The sequence below is a fragment of the Phragmites australis genome, chromosome 19 (genome assembly GCF_958298935.1).
Source record: "Phragmites australis chromosome 19, lpPhrAust1.1, whole genome shotgun sequence".
Lineage (NCBI taxonomy): Eukaryota > Viridiplantae > Streptophyta > Magnoliopsida > Poales > Poaceae > Phragmites > Phragmites australis.
Genome location: NC_084939.1, coordinates 4,327,835 through 4,353,796, shown reverse-complemented (window position 1 = coordinate 4,353,796; position 25,962 = coordinate 4,327,835). Strand labels below are relative to the sequence as shown.

General features: G+C 42.8%; 1 protein-coding gene across 1 annotated transcript; it reads left to right on the top strand.

Moving 5' to 3' along the window:
- The first annotated feature begins 4,486 nt into the window (after positions 1 to 4,486).
- On the top strand, positions 4,487 to 5,434 carry LOC133901084 (subtilisin-like protease SBT1.4). The gene has a single exon (XM_062342377.1). It carries the CDS (start codon positions 4,487 to 4,489, stop codon positions 5,432 to 5,434), a length of 948 nt encoding a protein of 315 aa, XP_062198361.1.
- The last annotated feature ends 20,528 nt before the right edge of the window (positions 5,435 to 25,962 follow it).

Below are 25,962 nucleotides of genomic sequence, written 5' to 3'. Positions count from 1 at the left end.
AGTCGCCAATACAATGTTATTGATACTATTATACAAGGACAACATGCATTCTCGGTGGAATTTATTCCTAATGGAGCAAAAGTGTTATGTTCTTGCAAAAAGTTCGAGTTTGTCGAGGTTTTGTGTCGTCATGTTGTGTTGTACCTTAACAATGTTAAGGTGTTTCCTTCATAATATATTTTAAAAAGATGGATAAGACATGCTAAGATGGGCCCATCAAAGGCCAATCAAAAGTGTGCCATGGAAGAAGAAAAGAGAGTTGTGCTTGCTAGACGATATGGAACATTATGCCGCTCTTATAACAATATATTGAGAAAAGCTACAGAAAACCCCGAAGCATATGCGCTACTAGAAAGAACTTTGGTACAATTGATGAAACAAGTTGATCAAATCATGCAAAGAAGCCGTTCTGCAAGTATTTTGAGGAGTTGTCCACCAAAGGAGAAACGACCTGTTGAATGTAGTAGGGAAAATGTAGTACGTATATAAGGAATCAAAAGAAATGACCAAAAAGGATCCAATAACAAAAGGCAAAGAGGTGGACTTGAAATAAGCAAGACAAAAGGAGGAAAAGGAGGTATATACTCTCTACTTTTATAAGCTATGTAGTTGAACAATTTTATAATTGTTGTTGAACAGGTAAAGCTAAAGTGGACAAAAGTATCGGAATTGCTCCTGTATCATCTGAAGTTGTCCCTTGCTATGTGGGTTCAATCAATTTTAGTGCTCCCCAAGTATTTCGGCATAATATATACCCTCCACAACAGGTTAGTATTAAAACCTTATTTGAAATCATGCTTTTACTATTCACATCTTACATTTATCACCTTTCAGAATTTAGTTATCCTGCAGCTGCAATAGCCGTTCCTCTTTTATAATGGCACTCAAAATCAAGTGACATCTTTGCTACAATCGGCATGTGTACTATTGATACGCATCTATTTGTGATAATTGACCATGTCTACAGAGTTTTACACAATTACTAAACATAGGGCAATCGTCAAACCAGTATGACCAAATGCATATGACGATGATATCAGTCTACTGAAAATTTTGAATATTATCATGTCCAAGTTCTATATCCTGACGGTAATCTTGTATTTTATTTATTCTTGCAGGCCTCCGTTTTCCCAGAGAGTCATTTGCAAGATAGGAATGTATAGAGCATCATCCAAATTCTTCGTTTTTCTTGGATTCACATATATCATTCAGAAAAATTCTATGCTCTTGTTTTGGAATGGAGTTTGACATAGCGGTTTTCTATTAAAATAAGTCGAACTAAAATGTGATCAGTTTCGGCTCTATTATTCCAAGTTTTTGATTGAATATTCAATATGAAATCTAATGAGGACTTCACTATAGATTTCTTATCTTTTGAGGGAAGAAAACATAACATTACAAGTTTCAGAGTCTGAAATAGTTCAGGAAATGCTTTTGTACATGTACACACATAAGACAACTACATGTCCAAATAATCAAGCGCTTGCCATGTCCATTTTGTTTGATGCTAGTATGTTAGAGCTACAATGATCGAGCAATGTGCATTTAGAAACCATCTTCCTGTTCCCCACATCACCCTGCTTCAATGTATAAAACCACATGGTGCACAAAGATCAAGTTCAAATCTCTCCCAAGTTCTCTGCTAATCCAAGTACCATCGACGGAGCAGGTCATCAAGATCTCTCGACGGAGCATCATTCCTGCGGTGACATTTTCGTCGCTCTCATGCCGGCTGCAACGTCTGTCGGCTGCTCCGCCGACATCTCGTAGCGAGTACGAATCAGCAGGGGACGGGCGACGACGCTGAGTCAAAGAACGGATGATCCCGCGGCACGTGTGACAGTGCGGAGTCGATGAAGGTGCGAAGTATTTGGCGCCGTTGCATACTTCCCGTAGCAATCAGATTAGCTTCCAAAAGCAGTTAATTTTTGTTGGCAATAAGAACAGGTGTCGCTGATATATTGGCCCTGCAAATAATAGATGCAGGGCGCCCTGCACCAGAGCCGAACTCCCGCGAAGGTGCTCTTCCAGTTCCTTGATTAGTAAACTGCTTCTGATTTGCAACAATCCCAGTTCGTGCATGTCAAGTGTCGACCAATTGCTTAGGAGAAATTGATTACTGACTGGAGTTTCTGGTTTATGTGACTGAGCTTGCAAAATCAAGTAGTAGTTCTCCGTGGTAACACAATCTTCCTAAATTTAGTGTAAATTCAGAGGTTATCTACTCTTTGTTGCTTTTCTCACTGATGGATACAATCTACTTTTGGAGGTGTTAGTACATGAATGTAGTTTGTTTCTTTGGCGGTATACGAAAGCATTGTGTTTTCGCCGTGTTAAGTAAGCTAATGTAAAAAAAAATCAAGATGTGGATACAATGTCCAAAGTTTTTTACTAAATAAGTGACAATACACACGCCTTAAGCAGTACTACTTAAGTAGCACTAATTGAATATCCGTGCGTTGCGACGTATTTTAAAATAAACATCTCTACTTGATGCAATTAGTAGCGGTTTTAATAATTTAGCAGCAGACTTTGATCAAATTTAACTTATTTTTGGGTTGTGATTCATGCAGTTTTTTTTCCCTTTATTGAGTTTCGCTATGCCTTTCTTTTCTTACCCCATTGACAAGTGATCACAGACGAAGAGCAAAAGAGATGACAAGGTAAGGAACCAAACAACTTCTCCCTTCTTTTGCCTCTCCTTGCCTGGCAAGTCGAGCTGGGTGAGGCGAGCTGAGAATCCAAACATGCTCTTTGTCCATTTTTTCTATTATATATTGATCAAAGGTGTCTCATCATCCAGAATGAACAAGCATGTCCAATTCCAACAACACCCTACTTCCAATTTGGCCTACAAAATGTGCGACAATAGCTAATACTCATAACAGATTTCTCTGCCACTTCAACACAACAAGAAAACTGAATTTAGGAGAAGCTATTCTCCTAAATTTAGCATCCATAATCTGAAGATAAAGGGAAAAATTAGTAAGACCGTTCCGAATTATGAAGATTAAATAACTAATATTGTCCACATATATACATGAGCCACACATTCGGTTTTCAGCAAGTGCTTGCTCAGAGTACTTGAGGTCAACAACAACAGTATCAGAGGTGATGAATGTTTTGCCACGGATGCACCATGATCAAAGGAACACCTCCGAACCTGTTTTTGCACAAGCAAATTTTGTAGGCTAAAGTGGCCCAAGAAAAGGAGGCAATGAAATTTTCGGTTGCAATAAAGAAAGAGGAGGGCAAGCAAAACACAATGGACTCAAGGGTTTAAAATACTCTCCCTTAATTGAACAAATAATATTAAAAAATGTGCTCAGGTGAAAGGATAGTTTAATGGGATAAACAAGAGAGCATGGCTTCTCCAGAAACATAAGAGTACATCTGTAGGATCAATAATACAGCAGCAATCAAATCCTTGTATTTCCCTGTGCCTGCATTATAACCATACCTGACGTTTTCACTGGCAAGAACCTGAACATGGGTAAGTTTCAAATTTGTTACACACAAGCTGCAGAATTGCTAATAGATACATGCCAAACCACATGAGATCTTATAATTAGCACTAATTCCACTAGATACATAAAGCAAATGAAAGGGAGAAAATTAATTCTATTAATATTCAAATTGATCCATGATCTATGTATATGATTCTCGATGTTCTCTTCAATCGCAATTTCAAAAGTCAAATTTAGTACTGCCACCTAGTTAGTAATACTACTTGAGGTTTGTTACGGTGCTTGGGGGAACCTCAGGTTCCTTCCCCTCTAAAATATTTTTACGGTTGATCTATATAAGGGCACTTTAGGAACATCATTTGTTATAAAGAAGGACAGTTTAGTAATTAATCCTTTAGCTAATTAAGCTCTCCTAGCACCTCTGTCTCTCATCTACAGCCAGTCTTGCCCATCTCAGAACCGCTCTGCATCGAGGCCCTGGTCGAGTGCTCCGGCCGACGGTTCTCTCCTCCGCCGCCTCCCTTCCCCAGCCATCCTCCTCGTGAAGCCGACGTTGTGGAAGAGGAGCTTCCGCGCGGTGTCCTGGACGGGGCGGTCGGCGAACGCGGCGCTGGCAAGGAGCTCCCGCGCCGTGTCCGGCCGGCTGGCCACCACTCTACTGGACACGGGAGAAGAAGGCTGTGTGCTGAGGTCCATTGAACTTGAGCTTGGTCACTGTAACGGCACAGAAAACGTTCGATCAGGAGAGGAAACAACACACGATTAACAGGGTCTGTCTTGACTCAAGGCACTGTAATTAAATATCTAAACTATCTTCTTGATCAATAAATAAGTCAGTTTTGTAGTAGCATATTGCAAGCATGTAGTAGGTAGTCACTAACGCTGTTGCGTGCGCGCGCGCATCCGGAGCGTACCAGTACCACCAATTCATTGCTCTGAGTGAGCACTGTCCGCCGGTTCTTCCACACTAAGACTGGAGTACTATTACTGCTGTATGAAGGTCACTTGTAGCTAACGCCATGGCCATGGAAGTACACCTCACCTCTCGCATCAGTCCTAATGAAGAAAAGATCACCATGACACCATCCCCATCGCGAACGCTCCAAGTTTCTTGCGAAGAGTGTGATGCCTTGATTACGTACGTGGACACATGCTCAGAACGCGCACGCGGTTCGTTCGCGCTTGCTGCTGGGCTCGGCCCGGCGCCCGCGTCCTTCTCCGGCGGATGCGTCTCCACGGGTTCCTTCAACGCCTCCGCCTACTGCAACAAGATCATCGGCACCAAGTTCTTTTACAAGGGATACGAGACTGCTCTCGGCCACCCCATCGATGACACGAAGGAGTCCAAGTCGCCGTTAGACACTGAGGGCCACGGGACCCACACCGCCTCTACGGCGGCGGGGTCGCCGGTGACCGGAGCAGGATTCTTCGACTACGCGAATGGCCAGTCGGTGGGCATGGCTCCCAGCGCGCGCATCGCGGCATACAAGATCTGCTGGAAGTCCGGCTGCTACGACTCCGACATCCTCGCAGCCATGGACGAGGCCGTCGCCGACGGCGTAGACGTCATCTCCCTCTCCGTCGGCACCAACAGGTATGCCCCCAGCTTCTTCCGCGACTCTATTGCCATCGGCGCCTTCCACGCCGTGAGCAAGGGCATCGTCCTCTCCTGCTCCGCAGGCAACTCCGGGCCCGGCGAGTACACCGCCGTCAACATAGCGCCATGGATACTGACCGTCGGCGCATCTACCATCGACCGCGAGTTCCCCGCTGATGTGGTTCTAGGCGATGGCCGCGTCTTTGGCGGCGTGTCACTGTACGCCGGTGACCCCCTTGACTCAACACAGTTGCCGCTAGTGTTCGCCGGGGACTGTGGCTCCCGGCTTTGCATACAGGGCGACCTCGACTCGGAGAAGGTGGCCGGCAAGATCGTGGTATGTGATGTGCTGCTACTATTACTAAACTAACCCCCCGTCTAATTAGATCTTGTAACAAAATTACTAATATAACCTTGGAATTATTCCTCAAATCGGTACTGACCTATATTTTTTGGTACCGATCCACAACTTAAAGTACCTTTCAATAGGTACCTCCTCATTCTTAACCATTTGATTTATCCAAATGAATGGCTACCGTGACTTTCAAGCACCATAAAATCTCTCATACTACTTAAGTAGACTGCTTAAGGTGTACCTGCCAATGGACAGCCCCTTTTTTAAGGGCAATGGACAGTCTTTTGTTTAGAACTTGCGCTAGTCGTGGCCGCGTGATTAGAGAATCTCGCGATCATATGACGTGCGTCTCAATTAATTTCTGAGTGGTTGGTGATTGGCGCAGCATTTCTTTGCTTGGCAGCCAAGCGAACTGCGAGATTTGGCGCGAAACGTATCTTCTTGGCTGTTGTTAAGTTGCTGGCTGCATGCTGTTATGGGATCGTTCTCTGCTATTTTATTTCAATAAATCTAACAAGTCATTTTCACTCTGAACTCATAAGGCATCTTCAATCAATGGTAGGTCCTCACAGGTGAATATTTTTCCCATTTTATTACTATAGAAATAGTTATTAGTGTCCTAATGATGTTTTTAAACCGGCACTGATAATCATAGATTATCAGCGCTGATTAGATAATCTTAGATTATCAATGCTAGTTATATAATCAGCACAAATAATCAGTATTAGTACCGGTTCTCTGTTAGGAACCAGTACTGATACCGACACTATCAGTGTCGATTCTGAATACTAACCGGTACTAGTACATATTATAGTGCAAAAAAGCTCGTATTTTAGAAATAAAAATAATTTCAGCATGTAAGCAGCTTGCTCACAGTATTTACATTATTCGATACATGTATTTGCATAATATAATATTTTCTAAATGATTCAATAAAAGAAGATAGAATCTATGTCACTCGTCAACTTGAGACAGGCCTACATCATCAAGCTTCCGGTTCAAGGCGCTTCGAAACAAACTGAGGAGGTACTACACGACCAAAATTAAGAAGATTGACTGCTCCACATTCAACTAGTCGATCGACTCCTCCAACTCCAGTATCTTACAACAACTCAATCACACTCCAATCAGAAACAACAACAACAACCAGATACGAACCAATTGGAAACCCGCCGGTGACTACCCGCCTGCACGCACTTGGCCATGAGCTCTCACCGGTTGCCGGTGCCCGTGCGAACCTTCTGCTTGATCAGCGATGCGAGGCACTCGAGCACCTCCTCATACTCTGCTGACCCTGTCGCCACACTTGCACCGGCCCCGCACCATCGCATCACCAACAAAGAGCAACAAGGGCTTAACCAAACGGCTTCCGCTGGCTTACCTGCGTGCGTGGTGCCAGCCATTGCGCGGGGGAGGAGGAGGGAGGGGCTGAGGGGTGAGTGGAGGATGGGGAGAGGGTGGCTGGGGTGAGAGGTGAGGAGATAAGGCTGGGAGAAGAGGAGATCGAGGGTGGGTGAGAGGTGAGGCCGTGCGGCGATAAGGCTAAGCCGACATGGATGTTTATTCACTTTGTCTCTGAAAAATTTCAAGTCCTTTTGAATTATCAATGTTGGCCCGTAACATGAACCAGTGGTTCATGGTTACCAACCCGCTTCAACCCATCTCAATCATCGATCAAGCGCGAGATGTTACAAACCGGCACTGATACTTTATCAGTATCGGTTCTAGCCTAACCGACACTGATGACCTAACACGAATAATCAGTTCTGTTGTAGTGCTTCTCATAAACCTTTTTATAAGTTATCACACACTTTGTAACATTCAAATGTAGATTTTAACTTTGGAGAACGGAGTACTACGCGGACCATTCCTCCAATCTCTACTATATAAAATACGAGTTGGTTCTAAAGTGATTTGGACAACATTCACCGAGCTAAACTCAAAATAGCCTATGGATATGCCAAGGCTAGGGTTAAACTTGGGTCTAGATGGAATGAGGATCGATTAGAGCTCGGGAACAATAGGAAAATGGTAGGGGACGTCTCACCTTAGCGTAGGGAAGCCTTCTATTGGAGGAGATCGCTTTGGGGAAGCTCCGATTTGGAGATCGGGCTCCAGGGTTGTTTAGGACTTGAGGTGGATGAACTCGGGTGGAAACTTCACCGATGACGAGGGTGAAGGGGATGAGCTCGAGTATGCCTTTGGAGCGCTCGAGGAAGTTCCCTCCGTCGATCTCCGATCGTCGTGGACGTCGAGATGATCTCTCCCTCTCTCTTGGTGTGGGTGAGAGTGAGAGAGAGTTGACTGATTTCCTTAAGTGTAGCTTCTGCGCTATGACGGTTAGACCGTGGGATGGGTCGGTCAGACCGTGGGAAGCTCATGTGGCAAGCCTACGTGGCTGCCCCCTGGCGGTCAGACCGCGTGGAATCCCGGTCAGCCTGCGAGAGCGATCTTGTGCTGAAAACTTGATTCTATTTTCCTTTTCTATTCTTCTTCATCTCCAAGGCATTTAGGGTTTTCCTAAAGAGCTCTAAACTACCTCCAAGTACTTTTGAAACATTCTTAAACTCAAGTTATCAAACTAATACATATAAACATAATGTTATGATAATTATGAATGCTTAATCATGTTATTAGCGTTTTGGGACGTGACACATGTTACCTTATCCTTGTTGCTAAAGCATCACACGGTGTAGCAACATTTCCCCTTGTATTATGGATCTCTAAAACATGCCACGATCATCTTGTCTGTATAAGGGTAACACATACATGTTGCCCTTGTATCATTGATCATTAGTTGAGATTGTTCCTGCACGATGTAAAAGGAACCACTCCATATTGTTAGAGAAGATACTCGGGCGCGTGATGCATCACCTCCATAGCACTTGCAGCTACAGCCAACCTATAGCTTGGACACTCACCTATGACCTTATCCCTTCTTTTATAGTATCGCGCCTCTTTCTCTCTCTATCGGCAAACGCTTTCAACAGACGTGGGACAACATTCCCAAAGAGGCACTCTGACATCACAATAACTCTCCCTCCAAGACTGAATATTTTCTGGCAGTATTCCCCCTTGTGCATTTAAGGGTAACCCATCCATGGCTACTTCATCTCCAACATAGTCCAACATACTCTCTTCCATGGCTACCGGGTCCGGGTCCAACAAGGGTAAGGGCAAGATAGACCCTTACGAGCTATGATGTGATATCCTTGATATACTCAAGCGTGATGACAAAGTGCAAAAGATAAATGAATACCTAGAGCACAAGAAGAAGGAGATCAAGCTGCATATAGAAGCGCACGAGGCACGCATACCATGATGCTACTATAGTAAAATAGCACGCTAAAAACCATTCCCGCTTGCCACGGTTGCTTCGTAAATATGTGGGGTAAGTGTGCATGACACCCGGTTGTGCTATGAATTTAATCTAATTCACATGATTCCCTCCAACAGTACAACAAGCTTAGATGCAAATACGAATGGTACACAAACGAAGAAGAGTACACAAACATCAACTACGGTAACGATGAGGCTGAGACAATGCGATGCGCAGATGTTGAACGGCCGAAGATGAGGCTACAAGAGTTCAAAAAAGAGTGATGGGATAAGTACCTCACTACATATGGTAACATGCATGTTCCTCCACAATGCGTGTGCGACCTACTGTCTGTGCCGAGGCCTGTGGCACATGGACTGGCACAAGGGTACTTGTGCAATAAGACTATCCCCATGGATGCAACTTTCAAGAGATCCGTTGGGAATATTTGGATGAGAAACCTCCATCTTTTTCACCAATATTATCTTGCACCCGACAATCTATCTTTCTATAAGTCATGCTTCATTTAGCGATGGAGTACTATATGCCATTATAACTTGTCATGGATTTTGTAAGAATATTATACGAGTCGTTGCATATTGTATTATGTATTATAACTACAACTAGACAATGAATGCTTATTGTCACACCTGATTTTTTAAAAGATTAACCAGGAGCATTCCACATGTATGCCAGGATCAGTTTCATCAAACATACGGTGACATTATCACTGATATATAGTTCTATATCGAACAAAACAACTTTATTGAAATAAATACCAGAGTTTACAAGATAGCAGCAGAAGAACACAAGAGGACTAATATGGATCTTCTGGGCACACCACAGGCAATCGACTAGGGGTAACGTAACCTGGAACGCTCTATCTCAAATCAACGATCTTCAGCTTCCTTGATCTCTTTGTAGTCTTCTCCAACTGAGCAGCATTTATTGGAAAAAAAACAAGTGTGAGTACATATCGTACTCCGCAAGTGTTGAAAAGTATGGCATGGGACTTAAGTCAAGAAAAGGTTAGACACTAGTTTACTACAATAAGCAACCTTAACCTATAACAGCAAGAATCAGACATCCTATTTACTAAGTGTGAAGAGACAACTTAAACAAGAGGAACAGCTTATCGGATCCATCCGACTACCAAACTCACCAGATATTTCATATCCGGCCAACAACTCATCGGGTTACCACCACCCGACTACCAAAACCAACTATCTATGATTGCAACTAATCAAGAAGAAGTTCAAGATGCTCTTGACCTTGAGCATGGCTGATCGATCAGTTTTATACTCTATAGAGATTATCCATCTTTCCCCATGGGTCGTGATTTCATCACCCGCATTACTAGGTGACAATCTACATATTACAGTACTGATCAAGCACTTGCACACTTCCTATGGTATGTTGCTAGGAGATCACTACAAAGCCTTTACAAAGCTCTCATCGACCCGCAAGCACCCACTAAGGTTTCACCGCTAATAGTGATTCCATCACTGCAGAAGCCCCCTCTTATGAAACTCAATTGTCCAATTGTGCTCACAGAACCAGAGGGGTAGCTAATTAATTAGCCATACCATACCCATATAGGCCTCGTGGATGGTTGCGGTTTAGCTTGGTTATATGCTTCAAGAACTGGTCCTTAGGACCCTGCATAGAAATAGACACATTCTAACTGTGTAGCATAACACATGCACCTTCTTGCACTATCCTCAAACCAAGCATCCTGTTAGGATCCCTATACCATGTTGCTACAAAGATTATCATACCCAGTTCATGTTGCATAATCATTAGTCAAGTTTAACTCATAACCCAACCATAACAATGACTAGTGCATCTACCCATATCCAAAAGGACTCCATCAACGGCAACAAGGAAAATGAGACAATTGCTAGTAAACCCTAATCATGGGATTCCAATTTAGACAAGCATGCATGAAGGATAAAGAACTAACATAAGATCCTAAAATAGGTGCAAGATGTTCAAGGACACTTGTCTGATGACTGCTCAGTGATCTTCGTAAACTCAGTTCTGACATATCTCAAAACCTCAGCATTGTAGCTCATCGAATCTCGAACTGTTGCTCTTGGAGATCCTCGTATTGCTTCGGAACGTAATCATCTACTCGCAGAAATAACTGACAAAAGAGAAAACACAAACAACTAAGAACAGTACATCAAATAGAGGCATCACATCATAAAAACTTTATGGTTGGATAGGATACGATTTTAGAAAAAATTGGGCGCAATAACTGCTCAAATCAGAGTTCAGAAGGAGGATAACAGGCTTTCAGAAGATTAAATTAGGGTTAAAGGAAAAGGAGACAGAATATTCCCTAGGAATATCCTCGATGAATTTATGAATTATTTGCCAAAGGAAAACCCTAACTATGGCAATGGTGTGACATCGATAGGGAAAAGAATAAAGAATAGGGTGCATGCAACAATATGACGGTGGCTCAAGGAAATATGGAGTTTGCTGAAAAAGAGGTGTGAAAGGATGTCCGAGAATATTAACGTGAGATATCCAATATAATTCTAGAGTATTATTTTAACATCTCGAATCCATACAGTATGTGTAACAACATGTGGGCCCTACATGTCGAAGCATTCTACTATGGATTCCACTATTAAAACAATACTTAGAGATTATATAGTCTGACGTTACAAATTTTGATAGACTGACATGAACAAGTATGAATCATTGGAACTTGTTAAGCTGGATGATAGTATAAAGTGGTATTCGAATTTAGAAGAACCTCATTGAACAAGATTTTGAATAGATAACATGTATTTGAATTGAGATGACTAAAATAGAACTAACTATAGAGGATCATGCAAAAATCCTAAACAGGAATGTAAAGATAGAAAAATAAAGGATTTCTGGAGGGGTTATTTGGGATTCTCACCAAGAGAGATCAGGGAACAGAGCAGGAGAGCTCAGCGTGGAGGAGTCGGCCGACGGTGTGTTCTCGGCGTCGCCAGTGGGGAAAAGGCTCAGGGTTGACGGAGATGGTGCAGATAGGGTTGCTGCGCAGCCATGAACTCATGGCGGCCTCATCTTGACCCGGGGTACCAAAATGACGCGCACACCAGTGAGCTGAAGCCGGCGGGGTGCACGTTTTGATGGCGATAGCGGCTGCGATCATTGACGTCGACATTGGGCAATCATGACGTTTCAACAATCGAGGAGAGCATGGCGTAGAATGTGAGAAGGCAAGCATGTTTTTATGGTTGGTCTTGGCAGAGAAGTTCCGAGGTAGCAGCAAAACATCGGCGAACGCTCCTAGGTTCGGTGGTGGCCGCGCACAGACACAACGAAGAAGATGTGCACGTTCCTAGAGATTGACGGTGAAATTTAAGAAAATGCTTGAACATAAACATTCATATTTCCTAGGAACACAATTCTATAACTCGGGTTTGGGTAGATCATCCTCTGAGAGGAAAGTCAATCAGCGGAGATGAGATTGGTGACGACTACGGCATGCTATGGTTGGCAACAGTGTTTCTGTTGCGTCATTGTACAACTGGTTAAGGGATCCAAGGGTCACGTAGAAGACTCCAAGGCACACGCCGTGACATGGCTGGGCATCAATACAGCTTCTGGATTGACACGGAACATGAATGCAAACCCAGTGCGAGTGTAGAACATGACCAGTCACCGGACAACGGGCATTGCGATGTTAAGAATGGTGGCTTTGTTGCAGATTTGGACAACCTGATTTGGAAGGATGTATAGGACCATCAGCAGGCACGTCTCAGCCAAAGGACATGGTGATCCGACCCCTGGTAGGCTGGGGAACGTCGATGCCATCCGTGGTGACGCGACTGCAAATACATGGATGGTGGATCGATATGGTACACAAGGTTCTAAGTAGAGGGATTCATCTAGAGTTGTAGAACATGGTGAAGCACACACTATGGTGGTGGTCAGGGCCGCAAAAATTTACCATTGACGATAGGATCTAAGATCTAATTCGGCGGTGGTGCTGAAATATGGGCTTGCATTTCCATTGCACCGATGAAGATCTGGTCGATCCCTTCAGGGATCCTGAGGTTCCATCGATGTTCTACATGGTGACGTGGGTGGAGTGGTCAGATCTTCGCTGGATGATCGGGAACGCCGATGGATTCTTCAATTCACGCCCAGGGCACGGCCAGACGCAGAACAGCACGGACGGCTACATAGATCCCAATGGCTACGGTGCACCTTTGGCCGATCTGATTTGGGAATTAGTGGTGAATGACTAGGGGAACATCTTGGTGAAAGGTCATGGCATTTGGTGTGCTGGATCACCGGGAATAAGGTTGCAAATCGGGGACAATATGGCTGTCCGTGACGACGAACGGCGCCCAAGCAGGACAAGGGGCTGTGCAAGGCGTGCTGGTCCCTTTTATAGGGCTAGGGGCGGCTGGCCATGAAGTGGGGAGGGGAAAGGCCGGAGGTGGAAGACGAAATGGAAGGCTCCGGTTTGAGTGCGATATCTCCACTATTCGAACTCCAAATTGGACGTTTTTGGACTCTATCTTATAAAACTCAAGAAGTTTTACAACTTTGGTGTTCATTGGGACTTATGAAAACATCATCTTGATTTCCAAAAATGCGAAACAAGATAAACTATTTGAATTCAGCCTTATCTGCGCAGCATTGATCTCAGGGGTAATAACTCTTAGATTCATTATCCAAATGTGGACTTCCATAGGTTCAAATAAAAACTCCCGACGAGACCTACAACTTTGGTATTATCAAGATTTGTATTTGATGCCATCTTGAATATTGAAACTGCACGAGAAGATGAGGTTGGGCAATGAGGAGTAATTGACAGCCAGAGTAATGACCATTAGAGACAATTCAAGCGTCTCTTATGACCTTGAATTGAGAGAAATAAAGAGAGAATTGATGAGGGGATTTAATGAGGACAACAACATGCAATTAAACAACACAAGTTTACAATAAATTCATCAATTTTGGGAGCTCCAATGAGAAGTCATGGAGTCAAAAAGGTGAATGGCATTGTTCATGTCCTCCTATCGATCTGGAGATGGAAGAAGGGATATGACAGCTTGGATCATCTTTGGTATGCGAAGGAATTAAAAGAAATAAAGATAAAGAACTTCAGATAATGTGATGTACATTATTTTCATCAATGAAATGGTCGGGATTTATCATTGTAATAATACGTTTTCCATAAGCCCGATAATTTCATAAGATTCTCTGCCTTCCATGCAGAGCTAAGAATAACTACTTACTGAACTTTTGTATAATAAAATGACCACACTAAGCAATAACTTTCACAGAGAATCTCTGTTAAGCATCAATGCTACAACTTTTCTAGCTTTCATAGTGAATCTCATGTCATTTGTCCTTATACATAATACTTCCACGCTCTAACCCTTAGCCATACCCATGCACTCAGTCCATACATCAGCTCCCAGCCACCATAAATAACCCCATCCGCAAACAAGAATATATCATTTCTTCCTCGGCTCTCTCAATTACAATGTATTCTTTAGCTCCACCAAGGCCATCTAAGAAACATTAGGGGATTTTTCATCTCCTAGGAGGTCAAACTGCCAATGTACTTCTGTGGCGACCCTTGTAGGCTTCGCAAGTCCCGAGACATCTCCTACCCCTATGGCAGACGCTTCTTCATGTGTACCAACTACTAGTACGACTTGTTTCGACATGGACCGTATGAGTACGATATAGTGACATAGATCACTCTTGTTGCTCTTTTCATACGATTTTATGCACTGTATTACTAATCTCCCTTCTTGTTTAATTTCTCCAGTATCCTCCATCTATCTGTGACTTCATGAGATGAATAGACATGGAGCAAACTTAGGACCATAAGTGGTGGATCAATATGAGCCTGCGGTGGAGAAGGCAAGCTTACGAACGCTGAGAGTATGAGCAATAGCATAAGGAACTACGACTCAAGCGTTAGGAGGAGGAGCGCATGAGAAAGGAAGTGAAGGAGCGTGCCGCGACTGAAGCACGTGAAGTAGAGAGAGAAAGGAAGTGAGTGAGAGCCTCGATGCCCTGCAAAAGGGCAAATATCCTAGGTGCACGAGCCTGTTTGTTTGTTGCTTTTGCTTTTGACTTTTCTGAAAAGCTGCTTTTAAATTTTAGCTATTGACTTTTATAATAAATTTTTACTTCTTAATACATAACTTCTCAAAAAAATACTCTCAGCTAACTTCTCAGCTTCTACTTTATTTTTCCCAGAAGCACACTTCTGGCTTCTCCAAAAATCACTTTTTAGCAACCATATTTGTTTGGGCTTCTAGCTTCTGGCTTCTGGCACCAGAGAAGACAAAAGCAGCAAACAAATAGGGCCTTAGTAGAGAGTATCTATTGTTACCCGACCTATTTTTATTCTCTAAGATATGTTAGGTTTAGCAGCGACACGCTATTTGGTTAGTCTTCAGGCGTACCGTATATGGCAACGTTTGTTGTCGTCTCTCTTTATGGTTAGGGTCCATTTGCGCATACGATAAACCCTATGTCTCATGTAATATTTATCATCGTATGTAATCTCCATGCTGAGTTATATGATAATTGTGTTTCACAACTACTATTCTTCGACAAAATATATTTTGTATCTAGGCATGTTCATGGGCAACGCGGCTCGAGGAACTTGACCCAACTCGACTCAAAAAATCTCAACCCGACCAGTACATGAGCCGAGCTCAGGCTTCAAACCATAGGCCCGCAGTTCCAGCCGGGTCATACTCAGGCTTCAAAATAGGTCCGAAACCAAAAAAACCAAAAAAATATGAAAAATTCAAGCTTGACCCAAAAAATCCAATGTTGGTCCAGGCTTGGGCTTAGCAACACGGGCTGATGTCGGGCTCGGGCCTATAGGTTTTCTGTCGGGCTTTTCAAAGCTTGGCCTGAAACCCGATCCAGCCCGACGTTTAAACAGGCCTATTTGTATCCTCCCAACGTTACTTTACTAAAAAAAATAACTCACCCACTTTTACATAACTAAACAAAGAAATATCGATAAAATTACATCAAATCAAAATTAAGAATAAAATGAACCACTCTGTGAAGCCGTTTGGACAACTATTTACACAGCCAACATTTTCACCGAAATAATGTGCAATATTTTCAAATTACCGTATGCAAAAGTTATATTAGGAAAAAAAAATCTAGATATACCTATTCTGCCATAAATTAAATTAATTCAAATGGCGAGATAAAGTTCTCGCCCAGTAAACGGGCGAGACGTTGCTGTAATCGGTTATTTAATGTACTGACCGCTGGGGCCCACAAGATCTAGCTTATTCAACATGCGAGATCTTGCTCTCGCTCGATGCACGGGTGACGATAGCCTATACCTGTTATTTTTTGAAACGAACATGTATTTTGAAATTAAAGAAAAATATAAAAAAAAATTCCAGACATTGGCGCGGGGTGCTTTGGACAGGAGGCGTGGTCGGGAGGCCGGCCCAGCGCGTCAGGTGGGCTAGTGGCCCAAGGGAGCGAGGTGGTCGGTCCGCGGGTGGGCATCGCACGCGGGGACGCGAGCGGGCGGCGCAGGTGAGCGTGACCAGCCCACGCGCGCGCGGTGCTGGCAGGAAACCCAGGCTGCTTCAGTGGCAGGCCGAGGGTGGCCAGGCCGGACGAGCAGGTGGGCGCGCTGTAGCGCGTGGTGCTCAGGGCAGGCCGGTCCATGACCCAAGAGAAGCATGCACGTGCTGTGCTCTTGGTCTGAGATGGAGACGTGGCCCAGGCGGATGAAGGTGCTCGGCCGGCGGGCTGATTGTAAAAGGAAGGTGTTGGCCGCTACTGTTTCGTGTACGACAACAGGAACTGATGATGAACAGAACAAAAGTTTTTTTCTTTTTAGCGAAAAATAAAATAGATCTAGGGTTACGTTTCCTGTGAAACTATTTAGGGAGATGCATCTTGTGAACCATCCATGTCATGAAGATCAAACTTTGTAAGTTTTTCTTAGTGTTCTCCGTGTTCGTCGTTTCGTGTCGATTTTTGGTGGATCGTTTGGTCGTTGCAATTTGTGTTGGATTGATCCATCCAAAATCATATTAGATCATCAAGGTAATGTTTTGGAAAGTTTTATTTGTTGAATTTTCATAATTCTTGCATAATTGCGAATTTAGGGTTCAATCAATTTTCATCTCCATCTGTCATAGTCTACTTGCGAAATTCATAACTCTTGATCCAAAGATCGGATTGGCTTGATTTTTATAGGAATATTTTTGCATTGTTATCTAGTTTCTAAAGTAAAGGTTTGAGGAAAATCAGACGGTCGGAGCTTTCTATAAATCATTTTTAGTGACGTGATAGTAGTCTGTCCCGATCTGATTTCGAGATTAAATTGAATATTTGTTTAGAGTGAATTAAAATTTGAATTTAGATTCTACAATCATTCACACCTTTTGATTACATATTTTGTGCGTAATTGATCCTATAAGGAAGCATGGGAAACAATCAAAGACCTCATGCCTGACAAATCACTAGGGTCAGACGGTTTTATGGTGCATTTTTACAGGCCATGTTAGAATATTATTAAGGGTGTCTGATGATGGATTTTCGGACTTTACAACAGGGAGACATGCAGAAGCTCTCCCTTCTAAACTCCGCCTTTATCATGCTACTGCCCAGACCAATGGATGCTTTGTCTGTCAAAGATTATCGGCCAATTAGTTTGATTCAAAGATTTGCGAAGCTGGTGACAAAAATCATGGCCAATCGTCTCGCTCTTCAACCTCCCTCCTTATTATCTACTTGAGCATTTGTCAAGGGTTGTTGAATCCATGGTAACTTTGTTTTGGTTCAAAATACGGCAAAGCTTCTTCACTGTTAAAAGGAGTCAAGAGTTCTGCTCAAATTAGATATTTCTAAAGTTTTTGACTCCATGTCGTAGTCATTTCTTTTGGCGGTGTTAATTCATATAGGCTTTGGTACAACTTGGTGTGATCTTTCATGTAACTAGCTAAATACCCCACATATTTGTGCGGTCTAGACTTATTATAGTTATATCATAAAATTATACCTTCTATGATAAAACTGGATTACAATTACTATGAATTTTTATATATACAATAAAAGATAATGTTATACACTATGCAATTATATATAGCAGCCCTAATTAATATACACAATTACAATATATCCTACAAAAATAAGTAGAAGTTGTTCTTTTTTATAATTTAATTTATCTTTGATTTTTCTGATTGAAGGACCACGGAGGTCCATTCGTTTTAATCATTTTTATTTAAGGATTTTCTATGTGCCATCGCTATCTAAAATTTTTCTATGTTATTGCGAATGTCTTCTAATTGTTTTCCTTCTATGAATTGATCAGCCAATTTATCCCAAATCTTTCTAGGTGAAGACTCATCCATGATATGGTACATGATCAGATCGAAGAGACAAAATCTGATTGTTGCCGCCACTTGCACTTGCATCTCCTCCCACTTGTCATCATTTATCATGGTCAGATTTACTGTTCCAACATGTCCTTAACTCTCATCTGCCATAGCCCAAAATTACTAGTCCCATCAAACCTCATCACCTTGAATTTAGATGTCATCTGCCTGTTGCTACAGACCACCAAATCCCTTCGCTCACATGTACCGCCGCGCACACACTGGGCCATGCACACTCCAAGCTGCGCACACACTACCTATGCACAATCCACCACTCTCGAGCCCCGAATCCATTGATCGAGTCATGGATCATTGTCATGCTCGACCTGGCGCCATGTGCCTCCCCGAACCGTGCAAGCTTTATGCGGTGTGGAACATCTTCTCATGCCTTCACTTGATCTTTCTCCATGGATTTGGTACCACTTGTTAGAGTATGTAGAAGCATCACCAAGTCAAACAAGAGATTAACGACACCATGACACGATGTTTTTTGTTGTCCATCTGCCTAAATCCTCAGGGCATGACTACGGGCACTCCTCCCCATATTTATCTGTTTGTCGTACTTGCGATTACATGATGGTGCTCACTATTTATAGGCAAAGAAATACAAGTTCGACTATAACTCTATCCCCAACCATCTATTTTAAACTCAAGTATATATGTAACTAATTTTGTACACATATTTGACACATATCCCAACAAACTCACCTTAGGCAAATATGCACATAGACCTTGAAGCTGTCATGTGTGAACCTCTTGTACCCAAACTTGGGTCATCGATCTCCGCTGCTCACTTCGAATAGCCCGATGAGGATGCCTTGCCATCAGGATTAAATACCGCAAAGTTTGCAACTCCCTCCTCCATGACTCCACCCTTCAGTTTATATTGATGAGCTCCCGTCTTCTTGCTTATCATCACAGCCTTGCCATCATGCATCACATTCAAGATCTTCTTATCTGGCATCACCTAATACAGCAAACCTTCTTCAACTTGATATTGTCAACTCCTATAACACGGTACCCGTGTCATCTCTCAAGTGAGCAATACAAAGATCACACTCGATTTATGAAGAAAACCACTCCTTCTTAGATGTTGCATGATAGGATCATACAAAATCTAACAATCATGCTTCACCATAAGACTTTCCACTTGATAGTACGAGAATATGATCACTATCTCTCTCCGAGTCATCTTCATTGGAAACCACAACATTTGCCACACCCTTCTTCAATTCTGGACAATCTTTCTTCACACATCCCCAATCTTTGCACTTATAGCACTTTGGCTCCTTCGTTTTCTTGTCGATCTCCTTGCCTCAATCACCCCTGACCAGCAAAGCATTCCAGATGAACCCTCACTTGCATTATTCTTTCTCATTTGATCATGAGCAAACAATGCCGCACTTGCATTATTCTTTCTCCTTTGATCATGAGCAAACAATGCCGCACTTGCATTATTCTTTTTCCTTTGATCATGAGCAAACAATGCCGCAAGGATATCATTCACTGTAACTGTCTCTTTGGCATATGTCAATGCGGCGACTAAGTACTCATAAGACCTTGGCAAGGAACACAAAATAATAATTGCATCCTCTTCATCATGAATTGTCAACTTTACCTTCACAAGGACAACTACTACTTGATTGAAGATGTTTATGTGCTCAACAAGATCTGACACCTCTTTCATCTTCATTCCATACAATTTCTACTTCAAATACAACTTTTGGGTTAATGTTTTTGATATGAATTTATCCCAAATCTTCTTAGGTGAAGACTCATCCATGACATGGTACATGATCTGATTGGAGAGATATAACTTGATTATTATTGCTACTTGTGCTTGCATTTCCTCCCACTTGTCAGTATCTATCGTGGGCCGAATTTGACTCTTGCAGAGCCTTTAGGATATCCTTTTGTGCTAGCAGGTCCTTAACTCTCATCTGTGTGGGGGAACCATCCAAATAATATTCCTGTTAATCATCAAGTCGATCATCTACATAATCATGACTTCAACGATTAACTAGAATATCATTCTGGTAGTCCCAGCATGTGTTTTATGCCTAAGATCGGAACACATGCATTTCCAATATAAGCAATCACAACCAAGCTTAGTAAATGGCGAGTAATTAAATTATATTATAAGTTCTTAAGCAGTTTACAACAAAAGAAATCTAGGAGGATACTAAAACTGATCCACTCATAGCCAAAAGAAAAACTACGCAGCGGAAACAAAAGCTAAAGACAGTAAAAGATGGGGGAAGCCATTTGCCCTTAGGCTTCACCCCAAAAGCGTGACCTCTGAGTAGTTACCTACTCATTCCCACCGCTAGCATTGGCATGCGTGAAGTAGCCAAACACCGCCTCTTCCTCATATGCAAAACCTGTAAAGCAGCTGAGTACGAAGGTACTCGCAAGACTTAATCCATATAGGGTATATATAAATAATCCGACTTCAAGGATTATGCATTGAGCCATTAGCAAGAAAAAAAGCCATAAGGTTGATTAAAACATATGCACCCACAACCTAGACACATATGTGTGAGCATCTAAACATAACCAACATACTCTTTCAAACCTGTAACTACCTACCTACACATAAATGTAAAAGGAACCATAGTAATACATCAGTAGTCAGCCATCAACATTACTCAACATACCATCCATACCACCATCCCACATTCGTAACTCTATAACTGATGTAAATGGACAGAAGCATGGTTATAACCGAGAGCGCAACAATTCAAATTATTTTTACACCCTGCAAGGGGGTACTCCTTTACCTACATGACTCGAGGACCATACAATTCATGTGTCCACACAGGCCCACGCGAGGGGTTACTCGTGCCAACCTTTCCCAATAAACCCCAACTATTTGATCATACGCCGATAGGTACGAGGGTCATCCAGAATTACTCTCAGAGCAAACTAGATACCCCTACAAGCCCGCCTGCTCACACCATCGACTCGCACGCCAAAAATCCACAACTACAGAGGTATTCGGCTTATCATTCCCATATGTGACATGTAACAAGTACGAAAAGTACTAAAACCAACTGCACCGATGGATGGTGCTTAATTGATGCAAAGCGGTCTATGGTGCCTAGACTACTCTCTCGAACTACCCCGAGGAACTCCTCTGGGGTAGAAGACACCCTAACACCGCCCACATCTCATCTCATCCAACTATCGATATCATAATCAATATTTGTGAACAATATGTAAGCTCTAAGCTCGTGAATAATAGTTGCACTATCGCTCGACTTCTACCGATGATAACTTTCAAGTTAGACATCAATAATGTTATCAAGGCTACAAGGATATGAATTATCAAATAATCATGGTAGGACAATGCATCACATAGTTTCTACCCATATAAGCCCAACATTGACTTATTGAACATGCAAACTTACATAAAGCATATTTTATCAATTTTAGACTTCACAATTCAAATCAAAGGGTGCAATATGCTTAGATGCTTACCTTACTGCTCTGGAGTTTGCTTGATACTTCCTGCACAACACTCGCAAAACTCTGGGAGGTTGGCATTGCCTTCACTCGCTTGGACCGGTGGCGCAAAGCCCTCTAAACGAATCAAAATGCAATGCATAAACAAATAAACAATGGAAAAATGCGCAAATGATGCATGCTTGAAGTATAATAGAGCGTTGAGCTTCAAAAACATTTGCAAAAAATTGCTAAGTGATTATGGTTTCGAAGTTTGAAACCCCAGACAATGTAACCTAAGTATACCTAGCTCTAATAGGCTGGCAGTCAAACCAACGTAGAGGTTGCGGTCTGACCGGCGGCCAGCAAAGAGTTTTGGCATCTGATGGTGTGACCGTAGGCATGGTGGCGATCAAACTCATGTATAAGTTTTCAACTCGGATTCTTCAGTCCCAACTGGCGATCAGACCGGCCCTAGCGGCGGTTAGACCGCCAAACCTTGTCGGCAGCACCTTTGCGGGGTCTTCGGCGAGGATTCCAACAAAACCTTGGACAAAGAAGGATACCAAAATGCTCTATAGGACTAGTGAAGTGTTTCTAAAGTGATTTGGACATCATTCACTGAGCTAAACTCAAAATACCCCATGGATTAGATCTAGGCTAGGTTGAACTTGGGCTTAGATGACACAAGGGTCGAATCGAGCTTGAAAACAATGGGAAAATAGTAGGGGGTAGCTCACCTAAGCTTATAGAAGCTTTCTATTTGATTGAAATGCTTTGGGGAGGCTCCGATTCGCAGATCAACTCCTGGAGTGGTGGTGAAGCTTGCGGTTGATGAACGGGTCTCCAGCGAGGGAGAAGAGGGGGAAAACTTGGGGAAGTCCTCCGGGAAGCTCGTGGAAGTTCCCACCTCCTATCTCTAGCCTTCGAACGCGATGAGCAGATCTCTCTTTCTCTCTCTAGGGTTGGGTGGAGAGAGAGAGAAAGTGAGAGGGAGAGAGAGCAAAAGAAAGCGATTGATCCGCTTAACCCGAGCCTATGTGTGCTGGCGGTCAGACCGCGAGCTCGGGCAGTCAAACAACAGGAAATCCACGTGGCAGCCCACGTGGCAGCGTACCTGACAGTCAGACCACGGGTGACACCGGTCAGACCACTAAGGGGTTCTTTTGTTGAAATTTTTCTAAGTCTCTCATCATCATCATCCTTCTATTCTTTTCCTTTTCTAAGGTATGCATGGATTCTTCAAAGTGCTCTAAACCATCTCTAAGGTGTTTGACACATGTTTAACTGGTTTTTGATAGACAAACACATGCAAGCACATACGATGATGATTATGCATGCCTAATTACATAATTAGCATTTTGGGACATGACAATGTGTCATAGCCTGAAATTGTCAGCCCCATCAAACCTCGTCGCCTCGAATTTGGGCACCATTGACGTCATCTGCCTATTGTCATAGAATGTTAAATCCCTTTGCTTACGTGTACCTCACGTGTGCTAAGCGTGCCACCGCACGCTCATCCTATTCCCCAGCCTCGACACTTTGCTGAGCACACGCTAAACCACACACAAGCCACCTCATGCACTACCTATGCACAATTTATCACTCTTGACCCCGTCAACAATCACACCACATGCAGACGATGAAGTCGACCCACTTGAGTGCTATCCACCATTCGTAGTCAACTGTTCCAAGCATCAATTCGTGAACAACCAATTGTAATTGTGCAATCTAGTGGACTCTCCTTTGCCTTGATTGTCGCGCTACTGTGTTGTTCCTCGGTGTGCACTGCCTGTGCCTCGATTTGTTTCCCCTATTTGGCTTTGCAAAAACAAAACTAAAAAACCTCTATTTTGTTGCTCGGTGCATGAAATAGCAAATCAATTCTTCTATTTATACTCAGCCAACCGATCGAGTCCAACTCGACCACACCACATCACACTGACACCTGAGCCACAACCAAACACTGCTGGACAGGCTCTTGTTGAACAACCCGAGCCGTGTACGCCTTTGATGGTGCGTCAAAAAGAAAAAGGAAGTAAAAAACAACCACGCGTTGTCCGGCTGGAGTCCATCTCGAATTCCAAAAGCTTCATGCATCCTCCCAGTTTTTCTGTTTTCTTTCCTTTTGACCACTAGCATTCAATGACTCCACCTGGCACACCGGTCTATGCTCTCCTTAGGCTGACCTGGCCTCCACAATCCCATCACGCGTGAGTGCTCTCACCTATAGCGCATTGCACCATGCTGCAAGCAGCATGTAGCCAGCCATTAATGCATCCTACCATGTAGCCAACCTTGCATGCATGTGAGTCCAAAAAACCTCTACCTCTATGCCCGCCATGCACCCAACTCCACCGCGTGACTCGTCCTGCACATGATCCAGTTGGACTTCACATTCAAGTTCTCAGCCAAAAAATCATGCCTTTGTGCAGTCATCCAACGACAGTCAGATGTGTCGCTCACTACCAGCGAGTCAGCGACACCTACACATCGCCCTCAACAATGCCATCTCGATGTCGCCTTTCATATGCACGCCATCCGCATGCTTGCATTGACCCCTAAGTCCACCATGGCCTTTTCCATCGCCGTTAGTGCTCCACCTTGAGCAAGAATAGCCGTTCCGATTTGAATTGATCGCATGTCAATCAAATCGCAAATTGAAGCCACTGCACTCATCCGCGATGTCTTCTAGCTGCACCGTCTAAACAAGTCGTCACGTATGACCGACCCCTATCGAACAACAGTCTCTATCCACCACCATCAACCTGATCTCCACATCTAGATGAATCCCCGTTGATACAGCTCATCGGATGGTTTGAGCTACCATGCTCGAAGTGTTTGAATCCATCGATCGTCGTCGATCACTGTCATGCTCCACCTTGCACCATGTCCCTCCCTGGGCCATGCAAGCTTTGCACGGTGTGGAACATCTCCACGTGCCATTCACTTGATCTTTCTCCATGGCTCTAATATTACTTGTTAGAGTACATGAAAGCATCACCAAGATCGCTAAGTCAAACGTAAGATCAATGACTCAAAGAAACGATGCTTCTTTAACGAAGTTTGACTATCTACCTACATACTAGGGGCATGACTACGAACGTCTCTCCCCATATTTATCTGTTTGTCGTACTTACGGTTACACTATGGTTCCCAATATTATAGGCCCAGTAATATAAGTTTGACTACAACTCTATCCCTAACCACATATTTTAAACTCAATTCTATTCGTAACCAACTTTATACATATATTCGACATATATTCCAACACAGAGAGAAAACATTTTTAGAATGATCAAACCAAAGTTCTTGAAGCGTAGAACTAAGTAAAGAGTACCATGCATGTGGAGCTTGCTTCAAACCATATAGAGACTTATCAAGCCAACATACATAATTTGGATGTTGGTGATCTTTACTACTTGGAGGTTGTTTCATGTCAACTTCCTCTTCAAAATAGCAATGGAGGAAAACATCATATATATCAAATTGCCTCATGGCCAACTTGCGAGAAAACAACAATGGATAGTACGAGCCAAATGGTTGCATGTTTAACAACTTGATTGAAAGTTTCTTCATAATCAAGACCATAATACTGTTGTGTCGACTGAAAGTTTCTTCATAATCAAGACCATAATACCGTTGTGTCAAACCTTTGTTACCGGTCGTACTCTATACTGATCCACTATTCCATTGGCTTTTTATTTCATTGAAGATCCACTTACAATCAATTAGATTTGCTTCGCTCCTGAGTGGAACCATCCTCCATGTCTTGCTTCATTTCATTGAAGACCCACTCACAATAAATTAGATTTTGATGATGGGTAGTATAAAGCTATCATATTTGGATACCCTAAGGTTTCTATATTCTTGGGGTATATCTTTATCCCTGGGAAAGAAATTTCTAGACGTATAGAAATCGTCTGCAGATACCTAAGATATCTCATAAATAAGAAAGTTTATCTTTAAGAATAAAAAATAAGAACTCCAGAGGCCATACGACCCCTGTTTATATGGAGCTAGGGACCCTGCGAAAGACAAGTTAACATAAGCCCATGGAAGCTATTCAAATTTGCAGGAGCTCTGAACCCTTCAACCTTCTATTTTCTTGTATTAGCAACTCTCTCAGACTACACACAACTACTTAGTTTTAGATCCTTCTAGGCTAGGCAAGAACCTCTTTTGTAAATAGTCGTAGAGATCAATACAATACCAATATGACGTATGACTATTATCCTAAATAAAGCTTGAAACTGTATAAAACTTTATGTGTGTTGTGCAATTTGTCCGATGAAAGTATCCCCTACTCTTTCTATAAGTTGGTAAGATCGATGGTTCATCGACCGTCGACGGATTTGCTCCAATCC

What these genes read in the sequence shown, in the direction of transcription:
- LOC133901084 (XM_062342377.1), top strand. Translation starts at nt 4,487, where the DNA reads ATGGCCATGGAAGTACACCTCACCTCTCGCATCAGTCCTAATGAAGAA.